A 14,788-nucleotide genomic window follows, 5' to 3' on the forward strand; every position below is an offset into this window, starting at 1 on the left:
GTGAGCGCTGCTGTGGGCTCTCTGCCCCCCCCCCCCCCCGTCAACCCCCAATTCCAGAGCCAGCTAGACCCAGGCCAGTGTCAAAGCTGATCTGGGGCCTGAGGCCTGGGGCCTGGGGCCTGGGGCTTGGATGGTGACTTGAGGGGTCCGAGAGCTTGACCAGGAGGTGGGGTGTGGGGGTCTAGCTGCCGCTGAGCTCCCACAGAGCACCCCTTGCCCCCCATTATGAGCTCAGGCTGTCCCATTTGGGCCAATGCCTGGGCCAGGGGCTGGGGTGTTGACATACATATTCTGTTTGCCAGCTGTGGGACATGATGGTCCCTTGAGTATTAGGGGTGTTTTCAGAGAGGTTACAAGCCTGGGTAGGGGGTTCATACCCTCTCGATGGCTGGGCTGACTGGGTGCTATGTATGTACTTTCTCTTGAGGTCCCCCAGGGCCCTGCCCCAGAGCGTCATGATGGGGAAACTGCCCCTCGGGGCCGTTTCTCCTTATGTGAAAATGAGCTCAGGGGGCTGTACGGACCCCCTGAAATTCTATGCCACCAGCTACTGCACAGCCTATGGTAAGGACAGATGTGCAAACACACACACACACACACACACACAAAAGCCTTCTAGGAAATGAGATGGGGGGGGGGCTTCCCTGGAACCGGAGTTGCCCCATCCTGGCCCATAACACAGGGAGAGAGACACCTCAACACTCCCAGTTCATCCAATCCTCAAACCCCTCAGGGCCGGTCCAGACCCCTGCTGCCAGCCTGTGCCCCTCCTAACCCCTCCGCTGGGCTTGACCATGTGACGCTCCCACACTGACCAGGCTAGTCCCATTTCCTGCTGTCCTGTCCAGAGCTCCCAGGATAGTTGTCACGCTAATTCCCACCCTGTTTCTGGGAATCCCCTGGCATTTCCTGAGTCCTCTGAGCATGTTCCTCTTCCCTCTCCTCACCCCTGCTCGCCCCCCCCTTCAGGTCGAGAGGACTTCCAGCCCCGCCTGGGCACCCACAGAGGTACAGGCTACACGAGCAATTCGCAGTCCCTGGTCAACTTCTCGGACAATCTAGCCAGCGGGTAGTGGCTGCCACCCTCCTGGCTGGTCCCTTTGTGTTGGCTGCTTTCTCCCATGAACTGGAATGGAGGGGTGGCAGGGATGGGGGATGCGCCCGGAAACAGCACTATACTACCCCCTGCAGGGGACAAAGGTGGGGGTTAGGGGGAACAGTGGCTCCATCCATCGGTCCTAGTCAGCACTCCCTGCCCACCCCCGCAGGGAGCACCCCCGAGACACTTACCAGACCCTGCACAGCCAGAACTACCGGCCCCTGGAGGTGCCTGATGGCAAATTCCCGCTGCCTCGGAGCTTGCACCAGACCATGTCCGGCTTCTCCCGGGAGAAAGTCAGTTCCTCTATCCCTTCCAAGGAGGTGAGAGGGTCGGATAGATAGCCCAGTGGGAGAGGGCACTTGCCTGACATGTGGCTGATCCAGATTCAATCCCTGGCATTCCCTATGGCCCCCAAATCCCGACAGGAATGATTTCAGAGTGTAGAGCCAGGAGTAACCCCTGGGTGTGGCCAAAAAACTTAAAACAAGGAGGTGAGAGCTAGATTCCCTTGGGCCAGGATGGATAGGCTGGGGAGTCTCCCCAATGGGCAGGGTTGCATCACTGAGGGCCAAGGCTGAGTGTGGAGAGACACAATTTGGGGTGGGGTCCACCTGCCTTTGTCACCTTGGCCCTCTCCCTTCCCTCTCTCTCCCCTCCCCTCCATTCCACCCTGTCCTTCTCACCACCAGTGATTTCACCATCACAACTGATCACCCTCTTCCCCCCTGCTGTCACCTCCTCAGTGTCCTCTTCCCCATTCACATCTCCTCTCTCCCCCTCACCCCTACCCTTCCCAATTCCCCTTCCCCCACCCCAGCCCCATCAGCTTGACAACCCCATGCCCTCCTTAGCACCAAGCCCCCACAATTACCCTCATCGCCCACGCCACTTCCATATGTGCCATCACCTCCCGCACCGCCACTTCCATCACCATTATCACCCACATTCCTGCTATCACCACCACCGAAACCGACACTCCTTCATCCCAAACATCGGTTCCGATTCTGAAGGATCAATGCCAGAGGGGGACAAGATAGGGAAAGAAAAAGGAAGAGGCAGAACTAAAGAAGAGAAGGTGGGGAAAGAGGGGGCTGAGAAAGTGTCTGCTGTGGACATCCCGGACAAAGACTCGAGAGATCTGAGTGTCCCCTCCAGCACAGCTGGGCCAGGGAGTGTCCCGGGCAGTGCGGAAAGCATGTGCAAAGGCTCTGAGGCAGAAGAGTATGGGGTAAAGAGGGACAGCTTCAAGGAGGCAAGTGTAACTGGGGTGTAGCAAGGAGAGAGGTTGGCTGTCCACACAGAGGGATAAACAGTCATGGGGTTCCTCTTAAAGCTCTGTGACCACATTTGCCTGGCTCTCAGGGGATGAAGGACATAAACCGATGCCCCATGTTTGGACCAGGAACCTGTTGGCTGTTATGGAGGGGGGTCATTGGCCGCTCTTTTCCACAGGTCAGGAAGGTCCATTTTGACACTCAAGACTATGGGCCTCAGAACATCACGGGGCTGGAACCCAAGGAGGTGCCCCTGCTCCATCAGCAGCAGGGCAAGGGCTCCCTGGAGTGGGAGAATGCCCGGCACGTGAGTGGGCAGTTCAAGGGTGGGAGGGCCAGGCCCAGTGGAGGGCCAGGCATTCAGAAATAATGGGGTATGGGGAGCCAGAGCGATAGCACTGTCGGGAGGGTGCTTGCCTTGCACACACTGACCCAGGTTAGATCCCCGCATCCCATATAGTCCTCCCAGCCTGCCAGGAGTGATTCCTGAGTACAGAGCCAGGAATGCTACTGGATGGGGCCCTTCCCCGAAATGATAGCAGATTGCTCAGTATTGAATAGGATTCTGGGATCCATTGCCTCTCCCACACACACACAGGTACCTCATTATCTTGCACCTACTTTCCTCTGAGCCCACCCAGGGCTCTGGACACCGCTGCTCCTTACATCCTGGATGGACTGACTTCTGATATGTACCTTCTCAGGCAGACCCGCTCTTGCATTTAGAGGGAAACTCATCTCGGGGCTGTGGGATGGGCCCTTCCCTCTCAGGATATACTCCTTACAGTCTCAACATTTAGTGCACAAAGCCCCAGAGCTCCAGGGAACACCCTCAGCTTGATCTTGCATCCCCAAAGCTCCACCTTCTGCATTCCAGGGCCCACGCTTTATGGTGTCTGAGTATAATTCCAAGTATACTAAGGAGCCTCCGAGCCAGTCAGGTAAGGCATGCATCTGTCTGTCTGTGTGTCTGTCTGTCTGTCTGTCCTCAGGCTTCCCTCCTGCTGATTGATTCAGGCCTCTGGGAGAGAGACTGGGTGTGTGTGTGTGTCTGGGGTTGGCTCTGGTGTAGTCCCCAGTGGAAGCAAAGGAGGACACACCCACAATTTCGGGGAACTTTTCTAGCCCGGTTGACCTCTGTGCCTTCCAGTCCCTAAGAATATGGCATTGCTTGCTTTAGAGGTCTTCTGGCATATGCTGCCTCCCCTTTGGGACCTTGGGCTCTGAGTGCTCCCAGCATGCACCATGCTAGTGACTTAAGGCCTCTGAACTGCTGAATCCTTGGGTTTTGCAGATGTTTGTTTGGTTTTGGTGTTTGGGCTTTTCCTGGCAGTGCTCAGGGCTTACTCCTGCCTCTTCACTCAGGGATCACTCCTGATGGGGCTGAGGGAAACCCATATGGGATCCCAGGGATTGGATCCAGGTCAGCTCCATGTAATGTAAATGCCCTAGCCGCTGTGCTATAGCTTCATCCTGCCTCTGAGAGTTTGTTGGGAGGTTCTAGTAGGGGAAGGCTGGCCTCTTCGACTGAGCACAAAGTTTGGGAAGAGAGAGGGGGGGGAGGGTGAAAAGGAGAGAGAGAGATAGACAGACGGAGACAGAGAGAGAGGGAAGAGAGAAGAAAGAGGAGACAGAAAAGAGTAAGAGAATGAGTAAGAGAGAGAGAGAGTGTTTGGGAAGCCATCTTGCCAGCCAAGTCAACCCTGGCAATCAGTGGGGTGACAGATGTCACAACCCTCACTCCTCTGGCTCTCTTCTGAATCTTTGGAACTAGATGCTTCCCCACTTTAGCCCAATGAGGCCCTGGACTTCTGGAGACTTGGGTTGACCCAGTCAGCCAACAAAGGTCCACTTCTCTCCTCTTCTTGCACTCAGACCAAGGATGTCCTCCCCAGCTGATGACAGGGAAGGATTGGATCCTAGGATGATGACTGGTGACACTTGATTACTAATAGTGCGAATTTAGGACAAGAGAAACTGGGATACCTGCAGGATGACAGAGTCCAAACATGGCAGAGGCATAGCCAAGGGGTAGTGAACAGCAGCAGACAGAAGATAAATATAAATATTGGAGCTTAGGAATGTTTTGAGAGCAATATGGTAGATAATCAAAGTGGCCTGAAAGGTTGATAGGAGATCGCTCTTATCCACAGCTCTCTGTGAGGGAGGAGGGACAGTCTGGAGTCAAACCTGAGATCAACCACTAATCATGGGGAGACCATAGTACCCCTCTTTGTGCTGTCCTTTCTGGAGCGGTGCCCCCGAAGCTTTCGCTCAAGGAGAATCCCAGAACAGTCGCTCTATGGGGTTCTATCTGTCAGGCGGTTTAGAAACAGCATTATGGGAGATCTAATGAGACTTTGTAGGTGGGGTCTGGAAGCTAGGGAGAGGATCAGTCTCCCCCAAATAAAGATCCTTTGTAGATCTCCTGCAGAAGAAATCCATCGGCCCTAAGGAGGAAACTGGCTTCACCGAGGCGTCTACCAAGAACCCCATTCTCTTCCAGTCACCATCCCAGGCTCTCCCAGGGGACCCGGTGAGCCCCAAGGAAAAATGAACCCCTTCTGCCTGGGGGTTTCCAGCATGTTCCCAAAACCTGAGCAGCAGCCTTGGTTGACACAAGATAAACTCACCAGCAGCATTGGCTCAAATTTCCTTTTGTTGGAGTTTTCTTTTTGGGGGGGCTCACAACTGATTTATTTCTGACTCTGCACTCAGGGATCACTACTGGCAGGGCATGGGGGGCATATAAGGTGTCAGGAATTGAACCAGGGTTGACCACGTGCAAGACAAGCTCTGAAAGTCTCCCATTATATGGATGAAAAGCTGAGGTTCCACAAAGAGACTCACCATGGCCAACCCTTTTTATTGTTTGATTTGGGGGATCATACCTGGAGGTGTGCAGGTGACCTTATCGAACTATGGACAACTCTGGCCCTCCAAATGGTGCTATCTCTTACCCTTTTCCGTGCTACCCCAATTGTTTTCTTGTTTTCATCAGTGCTGGGACAGTCCAGAGGGGGTGGCAGGTTGTGGAATGGGGGGAAAGGTCAGTGTTACTCAGAGGGAGGAGGCTGACCTGCAGGGCTGATGCTCCTCTGGCCTCTTCTCAGGTCCTTGTCCCCAGCCACAGTGTCACCAAATCGGACTTTGTCCCCATAACCTACCCTCGTGTAAGCCAAGTTCTGGGAAGGATGTTGATGCTAACACCTGTGGGTGGGGATGGGGGGAGGAAAGAGGGGGCAACTGGGAGGGTGAACCAGCTTTTGGGGGGGTGGGCTCCGTGCCAGTGGCTGGTTTGCCTCATAGGGGAATGAATTCCTGCCTATACTGTCCAGAGGGACCAAACGGGAGACGGGCTTCAGCAGACCCAGTGAGCGGAACGTGAACCCCAAAGTGAGTGGCTTTGGAGGTCTCCTTTTATACGTGGGGGGAGTGTTTCTGGGTGCAGCTGCTGCAGAAGGCTGTGAGCAGTCTGATAGTTGGAGTGGGGGAGATGGGGACTCGATAGTGACCATACTGCCAGGGCCCCTGGGGGCATATTGGGACATGAGTTGCGCCCCCATCCCCACAGGTGCCGGTCCTAATGACAGAGCCCAGCACTACGAACCTCTGGCAATTCCAGTCGCCCCAGCGGATGCAACAGACCAATGTGCCCCTGCTCGGCCGGGAGGCCGTGGGCAACAAGGTGAAGCCAGGAGTAACCACCTCTCACCCCTAACTCCCCAGCTTCCCCCTACCTCATTGGTCCACCCTCTCTCCACTGTGTAGGAGCCCTCAGGGTACACCTTGAATAACCCCAGCTATGTCCGGAGCCCCCATGACCCTGCTGTGGATAATCACTACCTGACCACTTACAACCAAGGGTGAGACCCCCATCTGGCCACCCAAGTGGACTGTGAGGTGCCACCATTCTGAAGACAGAAAGGCCAAGGCTGGGACAGTGAGGAGCTCAAAGCCTTCTGTGGAGGGGCCACAGTAAAGCTCTGGGGACCCTTTCCGCAGACCCTGAGCCCAGTTATTCTAGGAAGCACCTAATCCCCAGTAATGAACTTCTGGGGTAAGGGGTTGGGCCCGTACCAGCAGCATTCAAGGATTACTCCTGGCTCTGTGCTCAGAAATTGCTCCTGGCAGGCTCCTGGGATGCTGGGGATTGAACCCAGATCTGTCCCGGGTTGGTAGTGTGCAAGGCAAATGCCCTACCACTGAGCTATTTCTCCAGTCCCACCAGTAGTTAATTTTTTTTTTTTTTTTTGGTTTTTGGTTTTTGGGCCACACCCGGCGGTGTTCAGGAGTTACTCCTGGCTGTCTGCTCAGAAATAGCTCCTGGCAGGCACGGGGACCATATGGGACACCGGGATTCGAACCAACCACCTTTGGTCCTGGATCGGCTGCTTGCAAGGCAAATGCCGCTGTGCTATCCATCCGGGCCCACAGTAGTGAATTTTTAAGGAACTACCCCCAATGACTGGCCAGGATTTGAGTGCAAGCCCTTTATTGGAATGGGGTACGAAGGGAGTAGCAGGGTGTGGGAGAAGGCAGGCCATACCGAGTGTTTCTAAGCTAGTATGTAGGGTGAGGGAATACTCTAGGAAATGGAGCACAACTCAACTCAGATTTATCCCAACCAAGCGTATATGCACCCCAGCATCCACGGGCCTTTGTTGATCACAGTCCTCAGGGACAATATTAAATCCAGCTAGCTCCCGGCCAAGGCAAAGTTGAGACACAGTGTTGGCTTTAGCCAACCAGGCTAATGGGCATGGGAAGAATAAGGGAACTGGAGGTGGCCCAGCCGGGCATCTGTTAAGACACTCCATCCAGTTCATGGCAGAGGGGTTCCATGCTCCCTCAGCTTTGCACTGGGCAAGGAGTGAGCAAGCATCCTTGGCATCCAGGGGGTTACCAGGAGGAAGCTCAGTGCCAAATGCCAGATCTCAGAGCCATAGAGGGCTGGGATCAGGATGGGGGAGGCAAACCCAGGACGGAAAGTGGATCCAGAATTGGGAGTGGAGGACCAAGATGGGTGGGCAGGGCCAGGAGGGAAGGTGAGGCCAGGATCCAGAGAAGTAATTCCACCTGTGTCAAGATGCGCGTCAACATTAGTACAGCAGGTCTGCGCTTGCTTTGCCTATGGTTAGATCCCCGGCATTCTATATGATCACCTGAGCCTTTCAGAAGTAATTCTGAATGCAGAGCTAGGAGTAACCCCCCTGGGCATTACCAGGTGTGATCCCCAAAAACGAGGGGTGTCAAGGGGCCAAGACAAGGAGGCTGGGAGGACTCAAATTCCCACTAGAGAAGGGTCACGAATTTGCAGAGGCAGCTGAATTCAACTTCTTAATGTATCGCAGCTACTTTGAAAACATACCCAAGGGGCTGGACCGGGAAGGCTGGACCCGAGGGGGCATCCAGCCTCAGAAGCCTGGGGGCTTTGCTCTCAACCAGTCGCCCACCCGCTTGGAGAGCACCCCCAGCCCGGAGGAAAGCCTGAGGCGTCTGCACCCCCATGTGGGAAGGTAGGGTTGCTCCCCCCAGGCACACATCTTTCAGGCTTGCTCCCTGTTCCCTCTGCAGGGTTGGGGTTGGGGACAGTTGGGGGACAAAGCTGAATGGCCCTTCCGACTCCACCCAGCTCCTCCAAGAACACCCTAGTGGCCATGTTCCCCCCATTGAGCAGGCAGAGTGGCCTCTGGGAGAGGCTACCTAGCTGATTGCTAACCTTTACCTGTGTCCCCTTCTTGCCTGAAGGACCCTGATGGCCACAGACCCCTTCTACCGATCCCTACCTCATAGCAACAACTTCAAGGCTCCCAACTAAGCTTGTGACCTGGGTAAGGGGCTGAGGGACTCCCACCCATACCTGCTCCCAGGTCAGCATGGACAGGGTGGGGAGGGGACAGGCTAATGGGGGTTCGCCATGATGGGGATCACCATGAGGGGAGAAGGATGTGCCTGGGGTATTCTGAGTCTTTCAGTTCTCTGTCTGCTCCCCACAGGTTTGCCAGCTCCCGAGGACAGGATCCTGGCTACTGTCCCCCTTTCCCTGTGCCCACTGGCTAAATCCCTAAGGGAATAAAGAACAGTGGATCCCAGCTGGTGTCAGATGCATGTTGTGGCCTGATTGGATTCCCAGGGACACTGGACCAGGCTCTTCTTCCTGGGACGGGAGGTCGGCCTGTTAGATATGGGATCATGGGGTGGCAGGGGTGAGAGCTCTGTGTCCTGGTTATCTCAGTGTACCTCTATCTGGGACCAATACCTCCTCAACAGGAGAGTTTAAAGGATAATTGCCGGGGGAACTAGAAGGGTCACAGAGATCTCTCGCCAGAGACTAAGAAGGGTCCAGATAACTGGACACATGGACAGTGACCTAGGGAGGGGCAGCCCTTGTGAAAATGAGTACCCCAAGCCTGCTGGAGCACAGACACTGTGGGGGCAAGAAGAGGCATAGTTTGGGAGGAAGGGGGCATCTTGTAAGGCAGATGTGGATAGGTGACTCAGCTCAGCAGGGCACGCTTGTATACTGTATACCTGTATACTGCCAACATCACTAGGTTCTCATCTACAAAGGGGAAATGTGCCAGGAAGGGCACATGAGATGCTGGGGGGTCACATGTGACAGAGGCAGCAGCTCCCCTGCTTCTTGTAGTCCTACCTGGCACACAGAGCTTCCACTAGGCCCCCAGCCCCAACTCCACCCTTGATCTTTGCAGACTTCAATATCTTTGCATCTCAGTACCTGGTAGTTGGGTTTGGCAGGTCTAGGGTCTGCCCAGACGGGGCTCAGAGGAGAGGTGGGGAGCTCATCTACTCCTGGCTTGCTTTTAGAAATCATTCCTGGTGGCGTTCAGGGGACCATATGGGGTGCCATGAGGTGAACCTAGGTCAACCACGTGCAAGGCAAGTGCCCGCCCCACTGCACTGTGGCTTCCCCCCACCACATGCACCCTCTTACGGCTCCAGCTCCCCACTCACCGGATCTGGTTACACCCTCTCTCCATCACCCTCTGCCATTCTGTCATCCTACACCTTGTTTCCAGGACATCAGAGTTGGGGTGACTCTGGGCTGTTTCCTGAGCTGGGGTTCTGGCCCCATTCAAGCACTAGCCCAGCCAGATGGGCCTGGATGCCCCCCACCTGACCTCTGCCCTTCCACCCCTCTCCCAGAGACCCCCCTCCCTGTCTCCCCAGTTTGGACTGCATTTAGAAATGACTGGATGAGAAGGGGTGGCAGAAAAGGGATGGATCTGGGGCCCCTGCCTGGCACAGGGTGCTGAGAAGTCCCATTTCCCTGATGGGAGTATAAGGGGTGCCTGTCCCAGTCATCAAGAACTGTGCCCAGAGGTGCCAGGTGCCAGTCAGACATGCCATACCCTCCTGGCCATATCCCCGTGGAGGGAGAGGTGGGGTCAGCCTGTGAATTACAGGGCTCGGTGACCAGTGTGGCCAAGGGCTGGTTCCATGAAGAAGGAGGAAGATTTTAGGGTCATGGCTGGAGTCCTTTTCTGTGGTTCTCCAAGGTTAAGGACCATCTTCGGCGCTCACCCAGAAACTCCACAGTGCCCAGCCCTTTGGGATTCGAGGAGGAGTGAACGAATGAGTGTCTGAATGAATTCTGCCCACCAGGTGCAGGAGCCAGCCTCTCCTCCCTGTACTGTGATGCCAGCTTTGGTTCCAGGCCTGGTGCAGGCAGGGGAGACCTCATTTAGCCACTTGCACTTGCCCAGGTGCCCCAACTTGTGGCCCTATGTGGTTTTGGGCATGCCTGGTGCTTTTCTTTCACCAGGTGCCCTTGCTCTGTCCTGGCTATGTGCCAACCAGACCATTTCCAGTCAGCTCCTGCAAGGACTCAAAAGCCCCATTTCCTTCTTGATCCCAGGATATACCAAGTCCTGGGTTCCATGATGCCATGTGAGCAAGGTCAGGCTCTTCTGTCCCTGCAGCTCTTCTGGGCCAAGTCATCCCTCAGTGCTGCCAAGCCTGAGTAAGAACTGATAAACCAGCGCTCCATTTCCAAGGACTCGGACCCTTGTCTCAGAGGTCTAACCAGGCCAGCATAAGCACAGTGGGAACCCCTTTCCTCCCAGGCCCAGAAATGAGCCTTAAGAGGCTGAGCCTGTAGTCTGAGGGCCTGGGTTTGAATTCCCACTCTCCACTTTCTGTGACCACCCCTCTACCCTCACTCCCAGCAGAGGCCCAAAGCAGCTTTTCAGAGCTGAGGGGTGATAATGGGGGTGGAAAGTGGCCCTGCTAGGGAGACCCCTGAGCCTAGTGCCCTGTTGAAATATTGGGGTGATTCTCTGCACTTGGTCCTGGCTGTTTAATTCTGGAAACCGGCCCCTTCTGGGTGAACCATCCCTTATCCTTGCCTTCCTGGAACCTCAGGCACCGCCTAGAGTGGGGAACCAGCCTCAAGCCCAGCCTCTGTATCCCCGGGAGCCATCCCACGTAGCTGCACCCCAAAGAGGTTTCAGCAGCCGTCAGTTCTGCAGTGCACAATGATGATTAACCTCATCAAACCCCCACAGCTCACGGGGTGCTGGGAATAGTTCGTGGGCCCTTCTGTGCTCAGGAGCAATTGGAGGGCCTCCCCCGGGAAAGGTTTGGGGATACAGGTGGGTGCAGGGCTGACAGCAGTGACATGGAGGCTGGGAGCAGGCTGGGGACAGACGTGGGGGTCATGCCATTGGGGCACCTTCTGACGCACAAGACAAGGCTGTCATGTGACCGTGGCACTAATGTTGACAGATGCCATCTGGTCCTAGTCATAGGGCTACTACGCAGAGCCTGGGCTCAAGGACCTGGCAGCTGGTGGGAACTGGGAAACTTGGGGATGGCCCCTGACAGGGGCTTCTGTAGGGTAGTGGGTGAGCTACTCACAAATGTACTGGGCCCGAAGAGATAGCACAGCAGTGCTTGCCTTGCAAGCAGCCGATCCAGGACCTAAGGTGGTTGGTTCGAATCCCGGTGTCCCATATGGTCCCCCGTGCCTGCCAGGAGCTATTTCTGAGCAGACAGCCAGGAGTAACCCCTGAGCACCGCCGGGTGTGGCCCAAAAACCAAAACAAACAAACAAAAAAAAACACAAATGTACACACACTGGAGTCTGACCCCGGACTGCCTCTCTGATCATCTGGAAAGACTTTCTTTTCCCCATGAAAAGCTCCTGGAAGAATCAGGTGCACAAAGGGGCCCAGGAAGCCTCTGTGAAGACAGAGGACTGTCAGGGTCACCCCTCAGCTAGCCAAGACTCATGGAAAAACTTGCCTACAAAGGGCTCTATGAGGGCCAGTGTGGTCCTGAGGGACAAAGTGTCTCACAGCTCTGCTCAGCAAAGGGGTTTTGGGGACTCTGCTCAGAAAAAAGGACTTTATCCTCACTTCACTGAGCCCCTCAGGTCTCCCCTAGGTAACAGCAGGGGCTCTTTTAGCTTTCTGAAAGAGCAAGGTATCAGGCTTACAGCTGGGGCTTTAAATCATTAGAAAAGAATTCCAATAAGTCAAATACAACAAGTAAACAAACAAACAAACAAATAAAAAACAGTTTGCTGGGCTAGAGAGAGAGAGATATAGCATGGAGGTGGGCCATTTACCTTGTATGCAGAAGGATGGTGGTTTGAATCCCGCCATTCCATCTGGTCCCTGAGCTTGTCAGGAACGATTTCTGAGTGTAGAGCCAGGAATAACCCTGAGCACTGCCGGATGTGACCCCAAACACCCCCAAAAATTCCAAACAAACCAGTTTGCTATGGGGCCACACCTACCAGTGCTTAGGGCTGACTCCTGGTTCTGCTCAGGGATCACTCTTGGCAGGGTTCCAGGGACTCTATATGGTGGGGCCGAGTATCAAACTTGGGTTGACTTTGTGCAAGGCAAGTGCTTTACCTGCTATACACATTCTCTCTGTGTCCTTTTCTGTCTGTCTCTGTCTCTCTATCTCTGTCTCTCTCTCGCTCTCTCCCCAAGAAAATACTTAAAAACAAACCAGGGCTGGAGAGATAGTACAGCAGTAGGGGGTTTGCTTTGCACACAGCCAATCCAGGACGAATTGTGGTTTGTATCCAGGCATCCCATATGGTCCCCTGAGCCTGCCAGGAGCGATTTCTGAGTGTAGAGCCAGAAGTAACCCCTGAGTACTGCCAGGTGTGATCCAAAAACAAACAAATCCGTAATGCTGGAATCAGAGTGGCAGAATAGCAGGTAGGGCGTTTGCCTCGCATAAAACGGCTCAGGTTCGATCTTTGGCATCTGGTATGGTCGGTCTCCTGTGCACCATTAGGAGTAATTCCTGAGCTCAAAGCTAGGAGCAACCCTGAGCCCAGCTGGTATGGCCCCAAAATAAAATAAATAAAAACTAAACCCCAAAAATAATGCTTGTTCAGTTTAAGAGGGTCCCACTTATCTCCCCAAAAAAAGACCAGGACTCTAAACCCAGGTCAGGAGACACTGTTCTGTGTGACAGAACTACTATCACCCCATCACCCCCTTAGTGGCCACAGGCCATGTTCTGGTCATACAGGCTGCAGCCTGGGCTCTCTACACACAGCTGAAATCCTCTAGAGTCTGATTTTTTAGTTTTGAGGGTCACATGCAGTAATTTTCAGAACTTACACTTGTCTCTGTCTCAGGGCTCACTCCTGGTGGTAATTGGGGGAATCTGGGAGATGGTGTTGAGTGTGTGTGTGGGAGCTGAGATGGGCTAAATGCAAAGCAAGGCCCCTAAACCCTGTGATGTCTTTCCAGCCCAGACCCACCAGGGTTCCTGAGGCAGAAACAAAAAGATGGAAGGAGCCTGGAAGCTTCGAAGGCACTTCCGGTGGTTCTGGGAATAAAGCCATTGAGATATTGTTCCATGGGGTGGCACGACCTCCCCCTTAACTGGGTCCTGGCTGCTGTCTCCAGGTCCTCCGGGCTCCCATATCAGGCCATCCCCTTCTGCTCCACCACCCTATGTCCAGTCCCACGACAATGACACCAGTCTGCCAGGGAAGCCGAGAAGGCACTTCCCCAGCACCACCAGCTCCTACAAACCGGGTGCACTTCTGTCTAAAAGCCCTTTGGAGGGCCCGGAGAGATAGCACAGCGGTGTTTGCCTTGCAAGCAGCCAATTCAGGACCAAAGGTGGTTGGTTTGAATCCCGGTGTCCCATATGGTCCCCCGTGCCTGCCAGGAGCTATTTCTGAGCAGCCAGGAGTAACCCCTGAGCACTGCCGGGTGTGGCCCCAAAACCAAAATAAATAAATAAATAAATAAAAGCCCTTTGGAAACAAAACAGTGACAGAGTGACCACTTCCCCTGGCCGCAGACACATCTTACGTTGCAGCTCTGGATCTCAATCAGGCCCAATCCTGGGTTTGATTTCACAGGCACAATGGGAGAGACAGGAGCGTGGCTCTCCTCATGCCTGGGCAGCAAAGCTGTTTCACTGAGCCCTGCTCAACCACTAGCAACTCATTCCTGGTGCGAGAAATCTCTGTTCCCTCCCTTACAGCCTCTGAGCTCAGAGCCACTGAGTTCAGGCCTACCAGGGCCTGGTCCAGGAGGAACTTTGCTCCCTGCAGCGCCATCTCTGCAGGCTCTGCCCACCCTTGCCTGCCCTCTGGGATCCTGCGCTGAAGCAAGAAATGGTTGCCTAGATCACACCATTAGCCCTCTCATTGCCTCTCCAAGGATCATGCACGCACCCACCATATGCGTGCACCCACACCCCTCTTGGAGGTGCCGAAACTTCTGGAACCCCCCTCCCAAGACAAGAGAAAGGTTCAGGGAGGGGCTGAGTCCCACCAGTTGCCCTAGTTTAAGGCATCTCCATTCAGCTGTGGGCAAGTGAAGTGGGAAGCTGTCTTGGCTTCTGGCCACAAGGGGTAAAGGGGCATCCAGGTCCCCTCTGTCTTGATGTCCTCTCAGAGGATGTCCCCTTCTCTACCTTTTCTTTTTTCCAGGGCAGCCTTAGGGCTGGGTTTAGAAAGTGTGACTCCCCCACTCCATGTTGAGGGTTTTACGATGCTCGTCCCGTCCCCCTTGTCCCTTGTTGAGTTCTTTTGGGTGGGACCTTAACTCGGGAGATGACGCCAGCACCCCACTCCAGGGTTTAGTACAGCCAGCTTTCTGTGCTCCAAGTTCAAAGCTCGGCTTTGAGTCCCACGCAAAAGATCCTTCTCAAAGCCAGGCCCTGGCAAGGCAAGCGACTCAGCCTTGGGTTTCAAAGCCTCCTTTGCAACTCAAAGCCACGGATTTGACTCTTTGTTCTCAGTTCCCCTTGGAGAGCTGCGCAAGGTAGGAAGCCAACTCTGGTCTGGGATCCGAGGGAGCTGGAGATAAAGACTGGGCGAGTCAGCTTCTCTACTCCCGTTGCTAAGCCCCAGCGCCCAGGCGCACTCTCTCCTTGCCACTGCGGGGAAAAGCCCAGT

The 14,788-nt window shown here is 54.7% G+C and overlaps 1 protein-coding gene across 1 annotated transcript; it reads left to right on the plus strand.

The window, feature by feature from the left end:
* The first annotated feature begins 455 nt into the window (after positions 1–455).
* PPP1R32 (protein phosphatase 1 regulatory subunit 32) lies at positions 456–8,470 on the plus strand. The gene is made up of 13 exons (XM_049779996.1): positions 456–564; positions 970–1,069; positions 1,269–1,422; positions 2,555–2,683; positions 3,254–3,317; positions 4,800–4,912; positions 5,490–5,549; positions 5,686–5,772; positions 5,951–6,064; positions 6,148–6,242; positions 7,731–7,895; positions 8,128–8,210; positions 8,376–8,470. The coding sequence occupies exons 1-12, from the start codon at positions 456–458 to the stop codon at positions 8,195–8,197; spliced, it is 1,260 nt and encodes a 419-aa protein (XP_049635953.1). The 3' UTR covers positions 8,198–8,210; positions 8,376–8,470.
* The last annotated feature ends 6,318 nt before the right edge of the window (positions 8,471–14,788 follow it).

Source organism: Suncus etruscus, chromosome 9, assembly GCF_024139225.1.
Source record: "Suncus etruscus isolate mSunEtr1 chromosome 9, mSunEtr1.pri.cur, whole genome shotgun sequence".
Lineage (NCBI taxonomy): Eukaryota > Metazoa > Chordata > Mammalia > Eulipotyphla > Soricidae > Suncus > Suncus etruscus.